Here is a 16,789-nt window from a genome sequence, read left to right on the forward strand (position 1 = left end):
AGCGTATCCGCAATGCGTCAGTACATATCAGTAAGGAATATTGTGAGAAATGGATACGACATTCTCTATCATTCTGGTAGAGATGCTTAAACTGTGAAAAATGTTTGTAAAAAAAAAAAAAAAGGATAAAAATCTTATTAAATGGCAAAGTATAAGCTTGATGTTCACTTTTATTTCTTTTTGTTTGATGTATTAAGTGCTGCTTTAAGTGAGTGTTTTAAGTACCTTGCTTCATACTTAGTGTCCCATTTTCAAAATGTCTCGTTTTCACATAATGTCCCATTTTGGAAATGACCGTCTCACTTCTTTTTAAAAACGACAAATGATTTTTTTTTATTGGACCAAGCTATTCTCTTGGACTGTAATGCAATATGCACATCTGTCAATTTTCCCAATAAAAAGATTTTCATAATTTACTGCAGGATCTAACAGTCACAATTCGTAGTCTTCACGTAAAAATTAAGCATTGTTTTAATTTATCTTTTTCTGACAGCCTTTATTTCTATTCATGGTTTTTTGTTAATTCGATGTCTCAATTGAACTCTGATGACCTTGATGATGAATGGGATGACTTTACACCAAGCCTTCAAGATATATTATTCGAAAATTTAGAAAATGCTGAAAATAATGCAAGAATGAGGCACAATGTAATTGATCAGATAATCAGCTTATACTATACACATTTATTTATAATAACTTGATTTAATACCTTTAGGATGATGATTATCAGACAAATAGTGAGATAGACAGTGATATATTAACTAGCTTTTCATCATCTAAAGCTGCCTTTGATGTATTTCTCGATGAATTATTTGAAATACCATTTAAAGTGAAGACCGAAAAAAGTAAGAATGCTGCTCTAAATGAGATTTCAACTAATGAACATCATGAAAAAATATCATTATTAGGTTTGTATTATTACTAATAAATACATATATATACATACATATATATTATAACCCTATTTTTATATATTAATTAGTCATATTCATTTAAATAATTTAGATAATGCTAACAGTGAAAATAGAACTGTTGAAGAAAAAGGATACTTTCATGATTCTCAAGATGATAATATGTGGAGCGATTTTGACATCAATCTATTTTCAAGTATAGAAAAAGAAGCTACCAACAATAACAGTCTTGATTCTAGTATACAACAAGAGCAAGATGATAATAAATCTAATAATATGCCTATGTTTAAAACTGCTTCTAACAAAGCAATAAAACCTCCTTCAGAAACTGCAAAACAGAAAGCAATAGAAATTTTGATGGATAATCACAGTGAAGATATAATGACAAATGATGCGCCAAGTTTTAGTGGATTCTCAACTGCTTCTGGAAAACCACTGAAGCCAATTTCTGAAGAAGCAAAATTACGAGCACTAGCTATTCTTCAAGATACTGATGAAACAGCAAATAAAACTCAATCTAAAGAAGCTAGTCCACCATTAATTGGATTTACAACAGCTTCTGGAAAAGCTATAAAGCCCATATCAGAAAAATCTAAACAAAAAGCTATTGCTTTATTTAAAGAAATCGAGGAAGAGACTAAAGATAGTACTAAATCAGATAACAAACTTGAAGAACCACTGACTACCTTTAGTGAAAGAGGCATACAACTTGCAACTGAGCTATTTAAAGAAACTGATGTGAATGATTCAGTAATAAAGAATACACAAATGTCACATAAAAAAAGACCTCTTGATGAGCCTCTTGATAGACATTCTAAATATGAAAACATTTTAAACCAGTATGGTGGTTTTCAAATGGGCAATAATAGAAAAGGAGTTGAAGTTTCGAATATGGCAAAGAGACAAGCAATTGCGATATTTGAGAAAGACTCAGCAACATCCTCTCCTACAACAGATCAGCTTTCACAAAATGATATTAAATCAAACCCTATTTCTAGTACTTCTAACTCTCCAATTATACCTGATAATAGACCTTTAAAAAAAGGAAACAATGATACCCTAATGAAGCTTAGTGATAAGACAAATATACCATCTGTATCTAAATATAATAAACGTGTTTCTACAATGATGAAACAGAACAAGCCATTTAAATCACCAATTATTCATTCAAATATAGAACTAACAAAAGCTGCTATTAAAAATAAAAGTACAAGCAAGACAAAAAGCTTACCAGTTTTTGATTTAAACAGTAGGGTTTATTATGATAATCACATTGTAAAGATAATTATATTGATTTTTTTTTTTATTCAAGTCCCCAATAATAGGTCTTTGCTTTCATCTTTAGGAAAGCCTTTACAATATAGTAAAGAAGAACTTTTGGCTAAGAATATGTAATTTTGTTTTATTTGTATTAATTCGATTATTGTTTACTTATTCTCCTTTTTTTTTTCGTAGACCTATTTCTGTGATTTACATGTCAGCTTCCAATGCTAAAAAATATATGTTTGAAGGGAACTGGGGATGGAAAGAAGCAGAAAAGAGTATGATAAATGCAGGCGCTTTATCTAATCGTATATCATCTGCATGGGTTGAAAATCATTATGGGTTAATCGTTTGGAAAATTGCATGTTTGATTAGATCTTATCCTGATATCTTTAAAAATGATTGGAATTCACAAAAAGTATTAGATCAATTACTGTATAGATATGAACGAGAAATTAATCTAGGTCATCGACCTGTTTTGAAGAAAATTTTGGAGCAAGATGATATATCCGTAAAACATATGGTTTTATTTATATCAGATATTATAGAGATAAAATCCTCTTCTTATTATAATACTTGTAAGAATAAGAAATTGAAAAAAAAAGAAAAGAAATAGGGAGAGAGATAGCTAGGTAGTCGTATTAATATTTTTGTATAGCAAATAAGTTTCAATTAATTTTATCTGATGGCTGGTATCAGGTACCAGCTTGTATTGATAAGAGAATGGAACAGGCTATTGAAAAAAAGAGACTAAAGATTGGATATAAACTTTCTATATGTGGAGCACAAATTATTGGCGATAGAGTCGCTCAATCACCGTTAAGCATTAAAGATAATAGTACTATGCTTTCCATAACTACGAATGGTTGCTTACCTGCTCGATGGGATACTAAATTAGGGTATCAAAAGAAAAAGCTCATTATAAGAACACTTCCTACGATATTCGATGATGGTGGTCTTGTGCCTGCACTTGATATAGTTGTCTGTAGAAAAATGCCAATTCTTTACAGCGAATCATTGCCTAATGGCACAATTGTAACACGAACTGCAAAAGAAGAAGAAGAAGTCCGGCGTATGGCGCATGGATATGGTCACTATGGTGGCCTTCATAGACAAAGTAGTTGCATATCAATTCCAAACTTTAGAACTGATCAAAGGACAAGCAATACACCCCATTTAGATAGGACTTTAAGTGAACCAAGGAGTTTTGAAGATCGACGGGTTTCAGGCTATTTTAAAATTCGTATATGTGACTCTAATTCTCTCTCTAATCGACATTGGGCAACCTTATTATTGTCAAATGCAAATGAATTAAATCATCTTGATATTGTAGAAGGGAATCGATACAAGATCTTCTTTGTGATGCCATATCAACCAAAAAATAAAAAATATTTAGGACTCGATTTAAAGACTACACGTATGACTCGATGGGAACCAGTTCCTAATATTAATATCACAAATACATATATACCAAGATTTTTAACTGAATGTAAAGATATCCGTCATCAAGATACGATTTCTGATTTTGATCTTGTTATTTTAATATTACGTAAGCTTACATATATTTATACACACACATATATAGTATGGATTTAATAATTTACTTCCTAAATGTATACATATTTATATAGAAATTGGAACAGCAACATTAGAGCACTTGAATGGTCGAAAGTTATGGCACCAAACCCTTCTTGTCACTGATGAAAGTGAAGGTATTTGTCAAATAGACCTTAAGCTTCCTTTCAATCCTATTCCAGATATCAAAGGACAAGTTATTGGCCTAGTAAATGTACGATACGAGACTTATGACAGTAAATTTGATATTACATGTTTAAAAGCAACAGATGAAACTGAAGTATTATCTAAAGCCTCATCCGCAGCTGAATATATGCAAAAAGGCCTTTCAAAACTTCGAAACTGGGTCCAATCAAATCCAGATCGTATTCATACAATAACAGAGCGTATACAAAATCTAATTCAATAAAAAATTAAAATAATAATAACCCATTATTTTAAATATTAATAACTATAAATACCCATAGATATAGACAATAAGTGTTTATTATACGCACACACACACATATATATATATACATGTATACGTATATATTAGTTTTGCCTTTATTCTTAAAGAAAAAAAAAATTGCTATACAGTAGCTACTTTTATACAAAACCATTTTCCTTAGTGGTTATAATATAACACTATATGTATACATATTCTAGTTAGCAATAGTCAGATAATCATGCTTATAATTCTAGAGATTTGTATCTATTTATTGTCTTGTTTCTAGTGTTAAACGAACAAAAAAAAAAAAAAAAAAAAAGTGCGAAAATATGTATTAGCAATGCTATGCTTGATGATTTCAAACTTTAGATGATGTATTTAATAGAATAATCAGACAGATGCTAGCCTACAGTAAAATCAAAGGAGAGAGAAAGAATGATCAATGATATAATTCGGAAGTATTAAAAAAAAAGAAAGTGTTTGCACTATACTATTAATTTAGTAAATAATAGTAGAGTGCTTGTCGGTTAAAAGTATCTGTAATAAAAAAGATAATGATATAAATAATATTTATTTTTGTATCTATTTTCTTATTATCATAGACAAAAAAAACTTTGTAATGTTAATAAGCATATGAGAACAAGACTATTGCCACTGCATATAAATTTAGTATATTTATGATTATGCTGTTGTATGTAAAGTTTATTAGTATATTTATGAAAACATGTAGCACAGTGACTGTGATGATGATTAAGCTATTGAATATAGTTTGATTGGAGCAATTAGAATCATATTTATATCTTTACCCCATCTACCATATTAAAGTTTACTTGTAAATGACTGGCTAATGTTACAATAAAACTAGTCATTTCACACACTTATTAAAAACAAATAAATAGACGAAAGCAAAACTCTTCAAAAGAAATTCTCTTTTTTTCTTTAATTTTTAAAAAGTTACTTTAAAATAAAATAAAATATCCCCTTCTCTTCATTATGTCAAAGAATATTTTAACTACTTCCAACGGTAATCCTGTTGAAAATAATCAAACTTCTCAAACTGCTGGTCAGTGGGGCCCTATGTAATCTACTTATTGTATTTGTATTAAGCCAATTATTAATTTGTACTTTTAACATTGATTATGTATAGCCTTATTCAAGACTTTCATTTAATTGACAAACTTGGTAAATAGATGCTTTATCAAATTACTTTCTGAATTTTGTATATTGTATGTTAACAATTTATCATTTATTTTTAGCTCATTTTGATAGGGAACGTATTCCTGAACGTGTTGTTCATGCTAAAGGTGCTGGTGCTCATGGTTTCTTTGGTATGATAAAAGATACGGATTATGATTTTTTTTTTAATGCAATCGTTTTTAATTCCAAATAGAGGTTACTCATGATGTTAGACATCTTACAAAGGCCAAATTTTTAAGTCATATTGGTAAGAAGACTCCTGTATTTCTTCGCTTTTCTACTGTAGGTGGAGAGAAAGGTAGTGCTGATACTGCCCGTGATCCTCGTGGTTTTGCTATCAAGTTCTATACTGAAGAAGGTAAATAAATAGGGTAAAAGAGAAGAAGAAGAAAAAATAATAATTGCATAATGATTTTATTTAGGTAACTGGGATATGGTGGGTAATAATACTCCTGTTTTTTTTATTCGTGATCCCTCCAAATTTCCAGGTATTTGACAGCATGTATAAAATAACTAAAAAAAAATTAACAATATTTACTCGTAGACTTTATTCACACTCAAAAGAGAAATCCTCAAACTAATTGCGTTGATCCTGATGCTTTTTGGGATTTTCTTTCTCTTGTACCGGAATCCATTCATCAGGTTACAATTCTCTTTTCTAATCGTGGTACACCTGATGGTTACCGCCATCTTAATGGTTATTCGTCCCATACCTTAAAACTTGTTGATGATAATGGTAACTTTAAGTACGTCAAATGGCATTTCAAAACAGATCAGGGTATTAAGAATTTGAAGGCAAAAAAGGCTGGTGAACTAGCCGGTTCTGACCCTGATTATGCTACTCGTGACCTATTTAATGCTATAGAGCGCGGTGAATACCCTTCATGGTCTGTATATATTCAGGTTATGGATCCTGAAGATGCAAAAACGTATCGTTTTAATCCTTTTGATGTTACTAAAGTTTGGCCCCATAAGGTATATTAATGTTATATATAAAAATGAAAAAAAAAAAAAAACTTATCATAAAAAAAATGAAATATATCTCTTTAGGATTATCCTCTTCAACCTGTTGGTAAATTGACGCTGAATCGAAATCCTGAAAACTACTTTGCTGAAACAGAACAAGTTGCTTTCTCCCCTTCTCATATTGTACCTGGTATTGATGTTTCTCCCGACCGTATGTTACAAGGTCGTCTTTTCTCTTATCCAGATACACATCGCCATCGTCTTGGTGTTAATTACGCACAAATCCCTATTAATCAGCCTCATTCACGTGTCTCTAATCATCAACGTGATGGCTTTATGTCTGTGTTAGGCAATGGCGGATCAGCTCCTAACTATGAGCCTAATTCTTCTGGTGGCCCATACCAAACTAATATTGCCGCTACTACTTTTACTGCTGAAGAAGTTCAAGGCTTAACAGGCCGTTTTACATACGAATTAAATGACAACGACTTTGTACAGGCAGGCAATTTATATCGTCTTTTGTCGGCTGAAGAAAAAACTGATTTGATTAATAATATTGCAGGCCATCTTAAGAATGCTAAAAAACATATCCAAGAACGTCAAATTGGTCATTTTAAGCGAGCAGATCTTGAATATGGTCAGCGTATTGAAGAAGCTATTTTAACTTTGAGTTCTAAAGCCTAAGTAACATATATTGATCATTTTTACTATGAAAATTCTTTATTATTATTATCTATCTTAATGAATATTTTATATGTGAAAGTTATTCTTTTTTTTTTAATAAGATCTATTGTTTATGCTTACTGAAATATATTTCACGAAAAATTTCTTATTGAATTACTACAAGAGTTCTTTTTTGATTAGAAGCTTTTATTGATATCTTGATCTTAAATTAGGAATATTTAATCTAAAGGATATGGCAGTAGACAATTTAAATTAAACATTTAAGATATGACTTTGATTCTACTTAATTAAACTCCAGAGTACTATACTATTTGACATAGTTAAATTCCTCAAATATCATTCGTTTTAGTCATTAGTAATTTCTTTTTGCTAGAATTCACCACAATAGTTTTAAATTAGCATGGCAGTACTATGATGATGTGATTGCTAAATGCTATTCACAGTCATTCTGGTTGGCAATACTCAACGATGTAGCTATCATGGTTGTGAGGTTTGTGACTTAATTTAATAAAATAAATAGTCATAATATAATAAATATAGCGCATTTCTATGATAATTCTAATCACATAGATATTAAGTATATTTACCTCTGCATGAAAAAAAATAATTCATAAAATCCTACAACAAAAAATATATCTTCTTCTATTATTGTTCTGCTGAATATAAATTTATAAAAGTAACTTTATAAGTTAAACTGGGGTAAACTAAGAATAATAAAAATACGCGTAATAATTGATTTTACTCAAAGTAAACAAAAGACATGAATATTTCTAATTAAACTGTTATTCTCTTCCATGGTTGCGCCATCAGATATAATTTATCATCATCCTTATACACAAAATATATAAATACTCTTATAACTGGATTAGATTAATAGGTAAGCTAGGATAAGTCTGAAAAAAAGGTAAACTGGTGTGAGCCTGTAAAAAAAAAAAAAAAAGGAGGTAAACTATTTCCTTTTCAATTAAAAATGAATGTTTCTCGTGATTACGCATTATGTTTGGAATTTACACCCAACAATGTCACAAAAGCAAGAAGCAAATTAGACAGCTATGATCCCTTCACCTACAAAAAAAAATATATATATTTCACCAGCTCCTTCAAAAACCAATGAAGCCGAGAACAATATACTGCTAAGTAAGTAAATTAAAAACTTGTTCATAACATTTTTAATATCTATAATTTAGGAAGTGATTCACAATTTTCACAATTTGTGAATGCAATTTTTATCACCTCAATATGGCCAACAATGAAAATTATGAACTGAAAGCTGTCTGTGTCGAAGATATATTTAAAATTGTAAGGTTATATACCAACAAATTTGAAACAGAAACTCAGTTCACTTAATGGACCAAATCGAAAGTAAATTACACATAAGTAACTTTTTCCAGAAAAAGACAACAATCAGGAGCCTCTGCGCGTAAAAGAGATTGATACGTTTTAAAGCCTGAATTTCATGGTAATCTTAAAACTGTTTTTTTTTTTTTTTTTTTTTTTTTTTTGTGAGCATCCACTTACTTTTTGTTTTGTTTTGTTGTATTGTGGAAATAATTGCAAAAAATGTTATATCTAGATTGGCCAACTATCAACAGCATTTGTAAAATTTGAAAAAAAGATTTTCTTTTGATTGGATATGTTCGCAAGTCTGTTGGACATGCAAATTATAGAGATAAAAATATTCAAAAGATGGTGGACAATTTATATGATAGATATAAAGCTGATCAATGTTATGTATCATATTCATCTGAAGCCAGTAGCGATATCGCTTCAAGGGATGTTAAAGGCAACGTTGAAGCATTAGCTAAATTATAAAATATTCATGACAACACCCAAGGTATTATATGTGTATATTTCCATGTGAATTTAAAAGTATCAATTTCATTATTTTTTGTATACATATGATTAATGTTATATCCTCTTCTACTCAAAAGATATGTTTAGTTATTATCGATTATAGCGGTTTATGCACAAATCATGCCAATGTCCTCTAATTTGTCAGGTGAGTAATTTTTCTAATAAAGCGTAGCTTTTGATGAGTACTGATTATTTCTGTAGTGATAACAAATCAGTTAAAAAAAATAATGGTGGATTGCTTCCCTTTCGTTTGTGATGTTGTCGTATATGATCGTAGACAAATTCTCCATGGCATTAACTTACTACTTCCATTTAATTGTCGAGAGTTGTTGATAAGGTAGAGATAAAAAAAAGAAGACAGAATAAGATATGTTAAATATAATGAAGTGTTAGAAGTTTTAATATTATTTGATAAAGTGGATCAAGAGAGATTCAAGGAAATCTTGATAGAATTCCTTGATCGGCTTGTTTAATCAAGAAACATGACATTATAAGTCAGCTCATGACAGATATTATGTAATACATCATTAAATACACAACAAACATGAATATTTGCAGTAAACATGTATTTCTTTTTATCTATAATTGAAATAATATAATGTATAATGTATAATATATTTTTTATTTGAACATTTTAGAGTAAAAATTAATAAATATATGAACTTTAAAATTTTACCTATATTTTAAACATAACCTATTAAAGGTATATCTTAGCTGATAATAGTTTTTCCGTTGTGACTGCTTTTATTTATGATGTTATATGTGAGGTAAATAAAAATTTTCATCAAATGTCGTTTCTTGACTTCTTGAGATACAAAAGAGTAAAACTTTAGACGGTATTAAACAAAAAATAACAAAGAATATAATTAAGTTTTTATAATATTTATTGATTGTCTTTATTTAAAATCAATTATTTTTCGATATTTATATTAATTTTGCTACAAAATAAAGTTTATATGACAACAGGGAAAATCGTGATTGTAGTAAAGATGCATAAGTGTTGTCTTCTTGATTTTCTCATGTTGTCAATTGATTATGCCGACGTTTTCTATCTTCACAAATCATGCATAACTTCGACTTCTTCTTTCTCACGTCGGACTCCTTTACTGATGGTTTAAATCTTCTCTTATTCAGTCTATTTATTCTGAACGGCAGATTATATTCCACTTCTATTGGCTGTGTATCTACTTCGTTGCTAATGAACTGGACACAAATGATAAGTAAATACTTATGTGAAAGGAAAATTAAGGAAGGTTCGAATCCTTAAGTGTTTTGTTAGTCTGCAAGAAAATATTTTTATTTTATGTTTTTATTTTCTTTTATTTAAAATATTAATCCTTGTTCCAAAAGTTCTTTTTCTTAAAAAAAATTGATTGCTGTTCAAAAGTCGTCTCTTTTTTTTTTTATCAAAATATTCTTCATTATATATTCATTTTTAAGACAGGGATAACCCCACGAAGATAAATAGATATTTAAAGTCCGTCCAAGCAAATATTATGTAATACCTGGCTTATCTAAGAGAATTCCTATATTCTGATTGGCTGAAATTTTGAGATTATAACTAAATCTACCACAACACGTAACAAACCTCCCCCACTTAATCAAAATTTCAGCTTCTTGCTAACCATTCTTCGACTAATTGATATTTCTTAGCTTCTCTTACACAAGGTACCATTCTTGAGTGTTCTCTATAGGGTAAAAGATAATTTCCATTGACAGCACCATCTAATCTTCTAGAATTAGGACCCATAAGATGATATGTTGAATTTTTGTTAACCTTAACTACGACCATAGGACCAATCCATTTTTCAGCAAATTTATCCTGAGGGACGTGATTTTTCAATAAGACCTTATCTCCCACCTTGAACTGCATAGTTTCAGTTATTTCTTTATCATATCTTGCTTTCATCTTTTCTTTCTTTTTCATTGAATTTGCAACCGCTTCTTCTCTTAATAATTTCATAACATTTGATATTTCTAATGACCTACGTTTGATTTCTTCATGAATTTGACCTTCTACATAATCATATTTAGGAGGAGACCACAAACTAGGTGTTCTTATTTCATAACCATATAATAGCATTGAAGGAGTATATCCTGTCGAATCATTGACCATAGTGCGTAAACAGAATAAAGCATTATTAACATAAGCATCCCAAGGTTTCTTAATTTTATCATCCATTCTAATTTTTGCTATAGTTTGTACTAAGGTTTGATTCAATCTTTCCACTAATCCATTTGATTGAGGTCGATAAGCTGTAGTTGTTAAATGTCTACATTCTAATTTCTTTAATATAAAATCAATATAATCCGCCTTGAAAGAAGAACCACGATCAGTCAATAAATATGTAGGTACACCATGAAATTGGAAAACATGATTATTAAGAAATTCTTCAGCAGTTTTAGCAGTAATGTCCTTACATGGAGCAGCAATAGGCCAACGTGTTAAATAATCAATACAAACTAACATAAAACGATTGCCAGTAGGAGTAGTATCCATTGGTCCAACGGCATCTAATCCAATCATGAAAAATGGTCGTGACGGGGTCGGTATTGGTTTCATTTTGACAGTTCTTTTTCTTGGTACAATCTTTCGTTTTTGACAAACATCACAAGCTCTAACTATATCGACTATCTTTTGATACATATTTTTACCTTCATATGATACAGATAGGCGTTCCCAAGTATTCTTTATCCCAAAGTGACCTTCACGATGCACCTTTGAAATTATATCTTCAATGTTTGCTTCATGTAAAATTTCCCTACCCATAGTATATTCAGTTGAACCATTAGAAGTATCAATAGGAATTTTTCTATAGAGTTTCCCTTTATGAGCCAAATATTTTCTGGACTTGTTATAAATTCTTTTCTTGTTAACTGTATCAGAGTTTATAGGATATGTTCCCCGAGTGATATATAAATAAATTGCAACGTATAATGGATATTCCATGAGAGTATCTTGTGTATTCAAAAGTAAGTTTAACAGATCTTGATATATTTTTTTGTTTTGATAGAATCAGAATAACTATTTTTTTTTTTTGATGAGAGACTACTATTATATTTTCCTTTTCAGAGACGAGAGAGTGCATCTGCAGGATTCTTCTTTCCTGGTTTATGCTTGATAGTATAATTATATTCCATTAGAGCTGCTGCCCATCGACTGACCTTAGGATTAGCCTTATCATTGTTTAGTATGAAGCTGACGGCAGAATTATCAGTATATAGTATAAATCGTTGTTACCAGCCAAATAGTGTCGAAAATAACGAATTCCCCAAACGACAGCATAGGCTTCAGCGTGTACTGAATCCCAATTACGTTGAGATTGACTTAAGCACTTAGATGCATATGCTATGACTTGTTCACCTTCTTCACTACCATCAGGAGATTGAGAAAGAATAGCACCCAAACCAATTCCAGAAGCATCAGTAGTTAATATTTGAATTTGATTTCTATCAGGATAAGCTAATATTGGTGGATTTGTTAACATAATTTTCACTTTATTTAAGGCTTCTTCTTGTTCGCTCCCCCACTTGAATTGACAATTCTTCTTTAATAATTTAGTAATTGGTTCCATTAGGTCTGCATAGTTAGGAATATATCTTCTGTAGTAATTGGTAGTACCTAAGAGGGATCGAACTTCACTAGTATCAGAAGGAGATTTTAATTTCAAAATTTTAGAAACATTCGTATTAGAAGGAGCAACACCTTTAGCGGAAACTTCATGTCCTAAATATTCTACCTTATCTTGCAAGAAATGACATTTTGAGAGCTTAAGTCTGAGATTGGCAGAGTTACATACTTCAAAAACCTTCTGGAGATGTACCAAATGTTCTTGTACATTGCTAGAATATATAATAATGTCATCAACGAAAACTAAGACAAATTTACCAATATAAGGATTTAATAACGAAGTCATCATTCTTTGATATGTATCTGTAGCAGTAGCCAAACCAAAAGGCATAACCAAAAATTCATAAGTTCCCATCTTTGTTATAAAACCAGTCTTCTCAATTGATTCTTCTGCTAGGGGTACTTGCCAGTAGCCAGAAGCCGCATCCAAAGTAGTAAATACCTTAGCCCCTCCAAAAGAGTCTAATAATTCATTGATGTGAGGTAGAGGAAATGCAGTCTTTTTGGTGTTTTTATTCAGTTTACGGAAGTCAACTACTAAACGCAAACCTTTATCTTTCTTTTGAACAAAAATATTGGACTTGTCCATTTTCCTTTAGATGGTCTTATTAAACCATTATTTAACATATCTTGCAATTCTTGACGTAAATGTTCATCTTCTTCCCAAGTAAATCTGTAAGGTTTTGTTCTTATTGTTAAATTGGGATCTTCAAGTTCTATTACATGTGCATAAGTGGAGTCTACCCTTCCTAGACCAGAATTTTCAGCAAAACAATGACTATATTTTTCCAATAATAGTCGGATAGGTTCAGGTATTTCATTTCCTTCTTTTTCCTTCTTTTCGACTTGTAAATTTTCATAATTCTTGTCAACTTCATCATTTATACCTGGTATTTCATCACTATAACTTGTTAGTTGAGCTGGTACTTTAGATATTTCTTGACCCGTATCATTTATCTTTAAGGTGCATATTTCTATTTGATCTTCTGGTACATTAACTTTGTTTGATACACGTATGCTCACAGAGTATATATCACAAGTAGGAGTTTCATCATTAATAGTACTGGATCCTTGTAGATAAACTGATCTTCCATTTTTAGTGGGAATTTCAATAATACCTTCTTTCAGATCCTGCTTGATACCATAGTTACGGAACCATGTCATACCCAAGATAAAAGTATCCGGTTCACAGTCATCACTAATGACCATATGCTCGGGACGTAATTTTCCAGCAACTCGAACAGGGACATTAATAGTTACATCAGATCTTTTATTATTGCTGCAACAATGATTGGAATCCTTCTTACAATCAATACTTGCAATAGGTAGAGAATCACCATTAGGTAACAGCTTTAATTCTTGAGCTAACTTTCTTGAGATAAGAGAAACAGCTGCACCAGAGTCAAACACAGTATTGGGGATGGGACGATTTTTGATTAGAGTTAAACCTTTGAATGGCGTAGACCTTTTAATTCTGTTAATATCATAAGGATAATTATAGATTGTATCATCACTATCGGATTCATAATATAATTTAGTATCACTATTACCACCTTCTCCATCAGAAGTAGAGGACACCGTAGATGTAAAATCATCAGATTCAGATTCACTTTCATATAATTCTTGTGTATCAGATTCAACTTCATTTAAGTGTGTAATAGCATTGATTTCCATACGATTGTTCTGATTATTTATATTAGAATTGATTATTTCTTTTTCTTTGCCCTTATTTCTTATATTCTTGTTATTTTTAGGTTTTCTACCCATGATAAAACGTAGACCATCACGGAGATCCCTTTGAGCCTGTTTGTCATACAGTACCCGATCCTTAACTGAGACAGTAGATTTCAACTGATCTAACTCTTCCCATATTCCACCTTTTCTTGTAGGATAGATTGGTATTTTCCTAGGAGGTGCTCTCAATTTTTTTATCTTTGGTTTAGCCCCAGATACAGCAATATGTGAAACATTATCCAAGTCTTGAATTGGATTAGAGGTTGCAGCTTGAATAGGATTTTCCACATTGTTATTTGTAAGAGGATCAGGATTAGAATTTGAAAGAATATTTTGTCTTCTTCTTTTACTTCTTTCGTTAGAGGGTTCACCAGCTGTAGAAATAGGGTGCTTTTCTACGGCGTATACAGGCATTGGATATTCTTTATTTTTGTCTTCAGGAATAATATTAATATAATTAACTTTAGGTTGAGAATTGATGTTTTTCTTGTTTTCTTCATTAATGTTTTGATTACAATTATTAGGAACGTCATTTGTTATAGATTGGACAACAGTAGCACGTTCACCTACTGCTGTCCCAATTCTTTTCCCTGTTCTTGAGATTGATTATTATTCTTGAAAGGTTTTTGAGGACAGCCAAAAGCCTTGTGACCCATCATACCACAGATATAGCACCTAATATTATTATTGTATTTATTTATATTTTGATTGTTTTCATTATGATATCCTTGATTAAAATTATTTCTTCTTCCGGTAGAGACATTACTATAATTACTTGAAGTGGATTGCCCAGAAATAGAGAAGTTTAATTTTTCCATAGCTGTACAAAGGTCCTTTAATGTAGATTTAATTTCACTTGAACTATCAGAAGATACTACACTAGATTGACTATGTTTGAAAGAAGATACAGAGTTAGTGTTACGCGGATTATTATTTATTATACCGTTATAGCTAATGACACCATGTTTTTCATGAATCTTTTCTAATCTTTTAGCTTCTTCAGTTATTCCTAGCCAAGAAGTATCCTTAGGAGGCAGACGGTCAAGTTCATATTGAATATCTTTACGTAAAGCTCTTTTAAAATAACGTAACTTTAAGGTAGTATCGGTAATCTTGAGACGATTACATAATTCTTCTACATTAAGTTTGATATCATTGTCATGAGCTGACTTATAATGTCATGTTTCATGATTAAACATGCGGATCATAAATTCATTTAAGAAATTCTATCCTAACTCTCTCTTGATCCGCTCCATCTAATAATATTAAAATCACTAACACTTTGTTGTCAACAATATACCTAATTCGGTCGTAACTAATACTTTTCTGATTCACATCCTATCCTCAGACCTCTTTAACAATTCTTATAAATACCCCATCAGTTTAAATTCATAAATAAAATAATTGACTTTAGAACTATTGTTCGGTCTCGTTGACTCTTTTGTCTTATTATTATTTTTATTTTCTAATATTTTTATTTGATATTTTAAAAGAAATATCACATTTTTTTCAACGAATTCCTTTTAAACTTTTTATTTATACAAAACCTACCTATCCACTTATCATGTCTGCTTCTCAAGAAAAAGATAACTCAATTAGTATTCAAGACTCTACTGGTGCTGCTTTCAATGACAAGAATGAAGATGATATCTTGATGAAGGACTCATCTAACTCTAATATTCAAGATGACTCTGGTTCCAACGAGGATGCTATAGAACACTTACGGGAAACTCTTAGAAAGTTATCACAAGAACTTGCCCGCGGTGTCGCCAATAATATTGCTCCTGAAAAATTGGCTGCTTTACAAGACGAAGCAAATCGTATAACGGGATGTATCAAATTCTTAGATGAGGTTCAAATTTATTGTTCCCCTAAACCATTCATTCCTTCATCTACCCAAATTACTCCAAGTCCAAGAGATTCTCATCTCATACCAACTGACCTTCCTTTCTGGCAATGGCAAGGCAACGTATGGAAAAAGGACTCTGATATCCAAGGATCAGTTGAAGACTTACTGGACACATTTGCACTTGTGGTTGACTCTAATGGATTAAGCTTGGATCATAGTTGGGGTCGTCTCATGCCAATTAGGATGAATCGTGATCAGCGATCGTGGTTCAACGAAACTCTGAAGGGGCGCTCATTAACCTGGAAAGAAGTACGATCAATTGTAATTAACACTTACGCTTCACAAGACGTAGCACAAGAAATTGATAACATGGATAAACTCTTATCACTTAAAATGCAGCAAAATGAATCCATTGAAGCCTTTACTGATCGTTTCCAACGAATCCGTCGTGCAGCTAAATGGGAAGATGACATTAGAACTGCCACTATATTCAAACGTGCTTTACCTGCTTCCTTGCGAAGAGAAGTTGCTCGTTCCCTTTTAAACCTTCCTCGTAACAGCCAAGACTCTGTTGGAAAAGTTGTAGCCAAAGCTAGGATGGTTCTTTCCTCCAATATTTGCGCCGAGGATGCTGGTGTATTATCTTCTGCAAATGCTCGAAAGTCTCCTTCACTTACTACCATTAGTTCTTCTGG

At 31.1% G+C, this 16,789-nt stretch overlaps 3 protein-coding genes across 3 annotated transcripts; all 3 read left to right on the plus strand.

Moving 5' to 3' along the window:
- Positions 1-2,897: 2,897 nt before the first annotated feature.
- BX663DRAFT_442662 (uncharacterized protein) lies at positions 2,898-4,158 on the plus strand (the record flags this gene model as incomplete). Its single annotated transcript, XM_051523524.1, has 2 exons — positions 2,898-3,723; positions 3,806-4,158. 2 exons carry the CDS (start codon positions 2,898-2,900, stop codon positions 4,156-4,158), a joined length of 1,179 nt encoding a protein of 392 aa, XP_051378653.1.
- Positions 4,159-5,172: 1,014 nt separating this feature from the next.
- Positions 5,173-7,026, plus strand: BX663DRAFT_555716 (catalase; the record flags this gene model as incomplete). The annotated part of the gene is made up of 7 exons (XM_051531649.1): positions 5,173-5,258; positions 5,327-5,361; positions 5,436-5,507; positions 5,570-5,734; positions 5,799-5,864; positions 5,921-6,351; positions 6,427-7,026. The coding sequence occupies 7 exons, from the start codon at positions 5,173-5,175 to the stop codon at positions 7,024-7,026; spliced, it is 1,455 nt and encodes a 484-aa protein (XP_051378654.1).
- An 8,783-nt stretch (positions 7,027-15,809) lies between these two features.
- BX663DRAFT_580587 (uncharacterized protein) lies at positions 15,810-16,403 on the plus strand (the record flags this gene model as incomplete). The annotated part of the gene is made up of 1 exon (XM_051532191.1): positions 15,810-16,403. A coding segment is annotated over one exon (594 nt), but the record flags the coding sequence as incomplete, so codon positions are not given.
- Between the last annotated feature and the right edge of the window lie 386 nt (positions 16,404-16,789).

This window comes from Cokeromyces recurvatus (genome assembly GCF_025118155.1).
Source record: "Cokeromyces recurvatus strain NRRL 2243 chromosome Unknown BX663scaffold_38, whole genome shotgun sequence".
In the NCBI taxonomy this organism is placed as follows: Eukaryota; Fungi; Mucoromycota; class Mucoromycetes; order Mucorales; family Mucoraceae; genus Cokeromyces; species Cokeromyces recurvatus.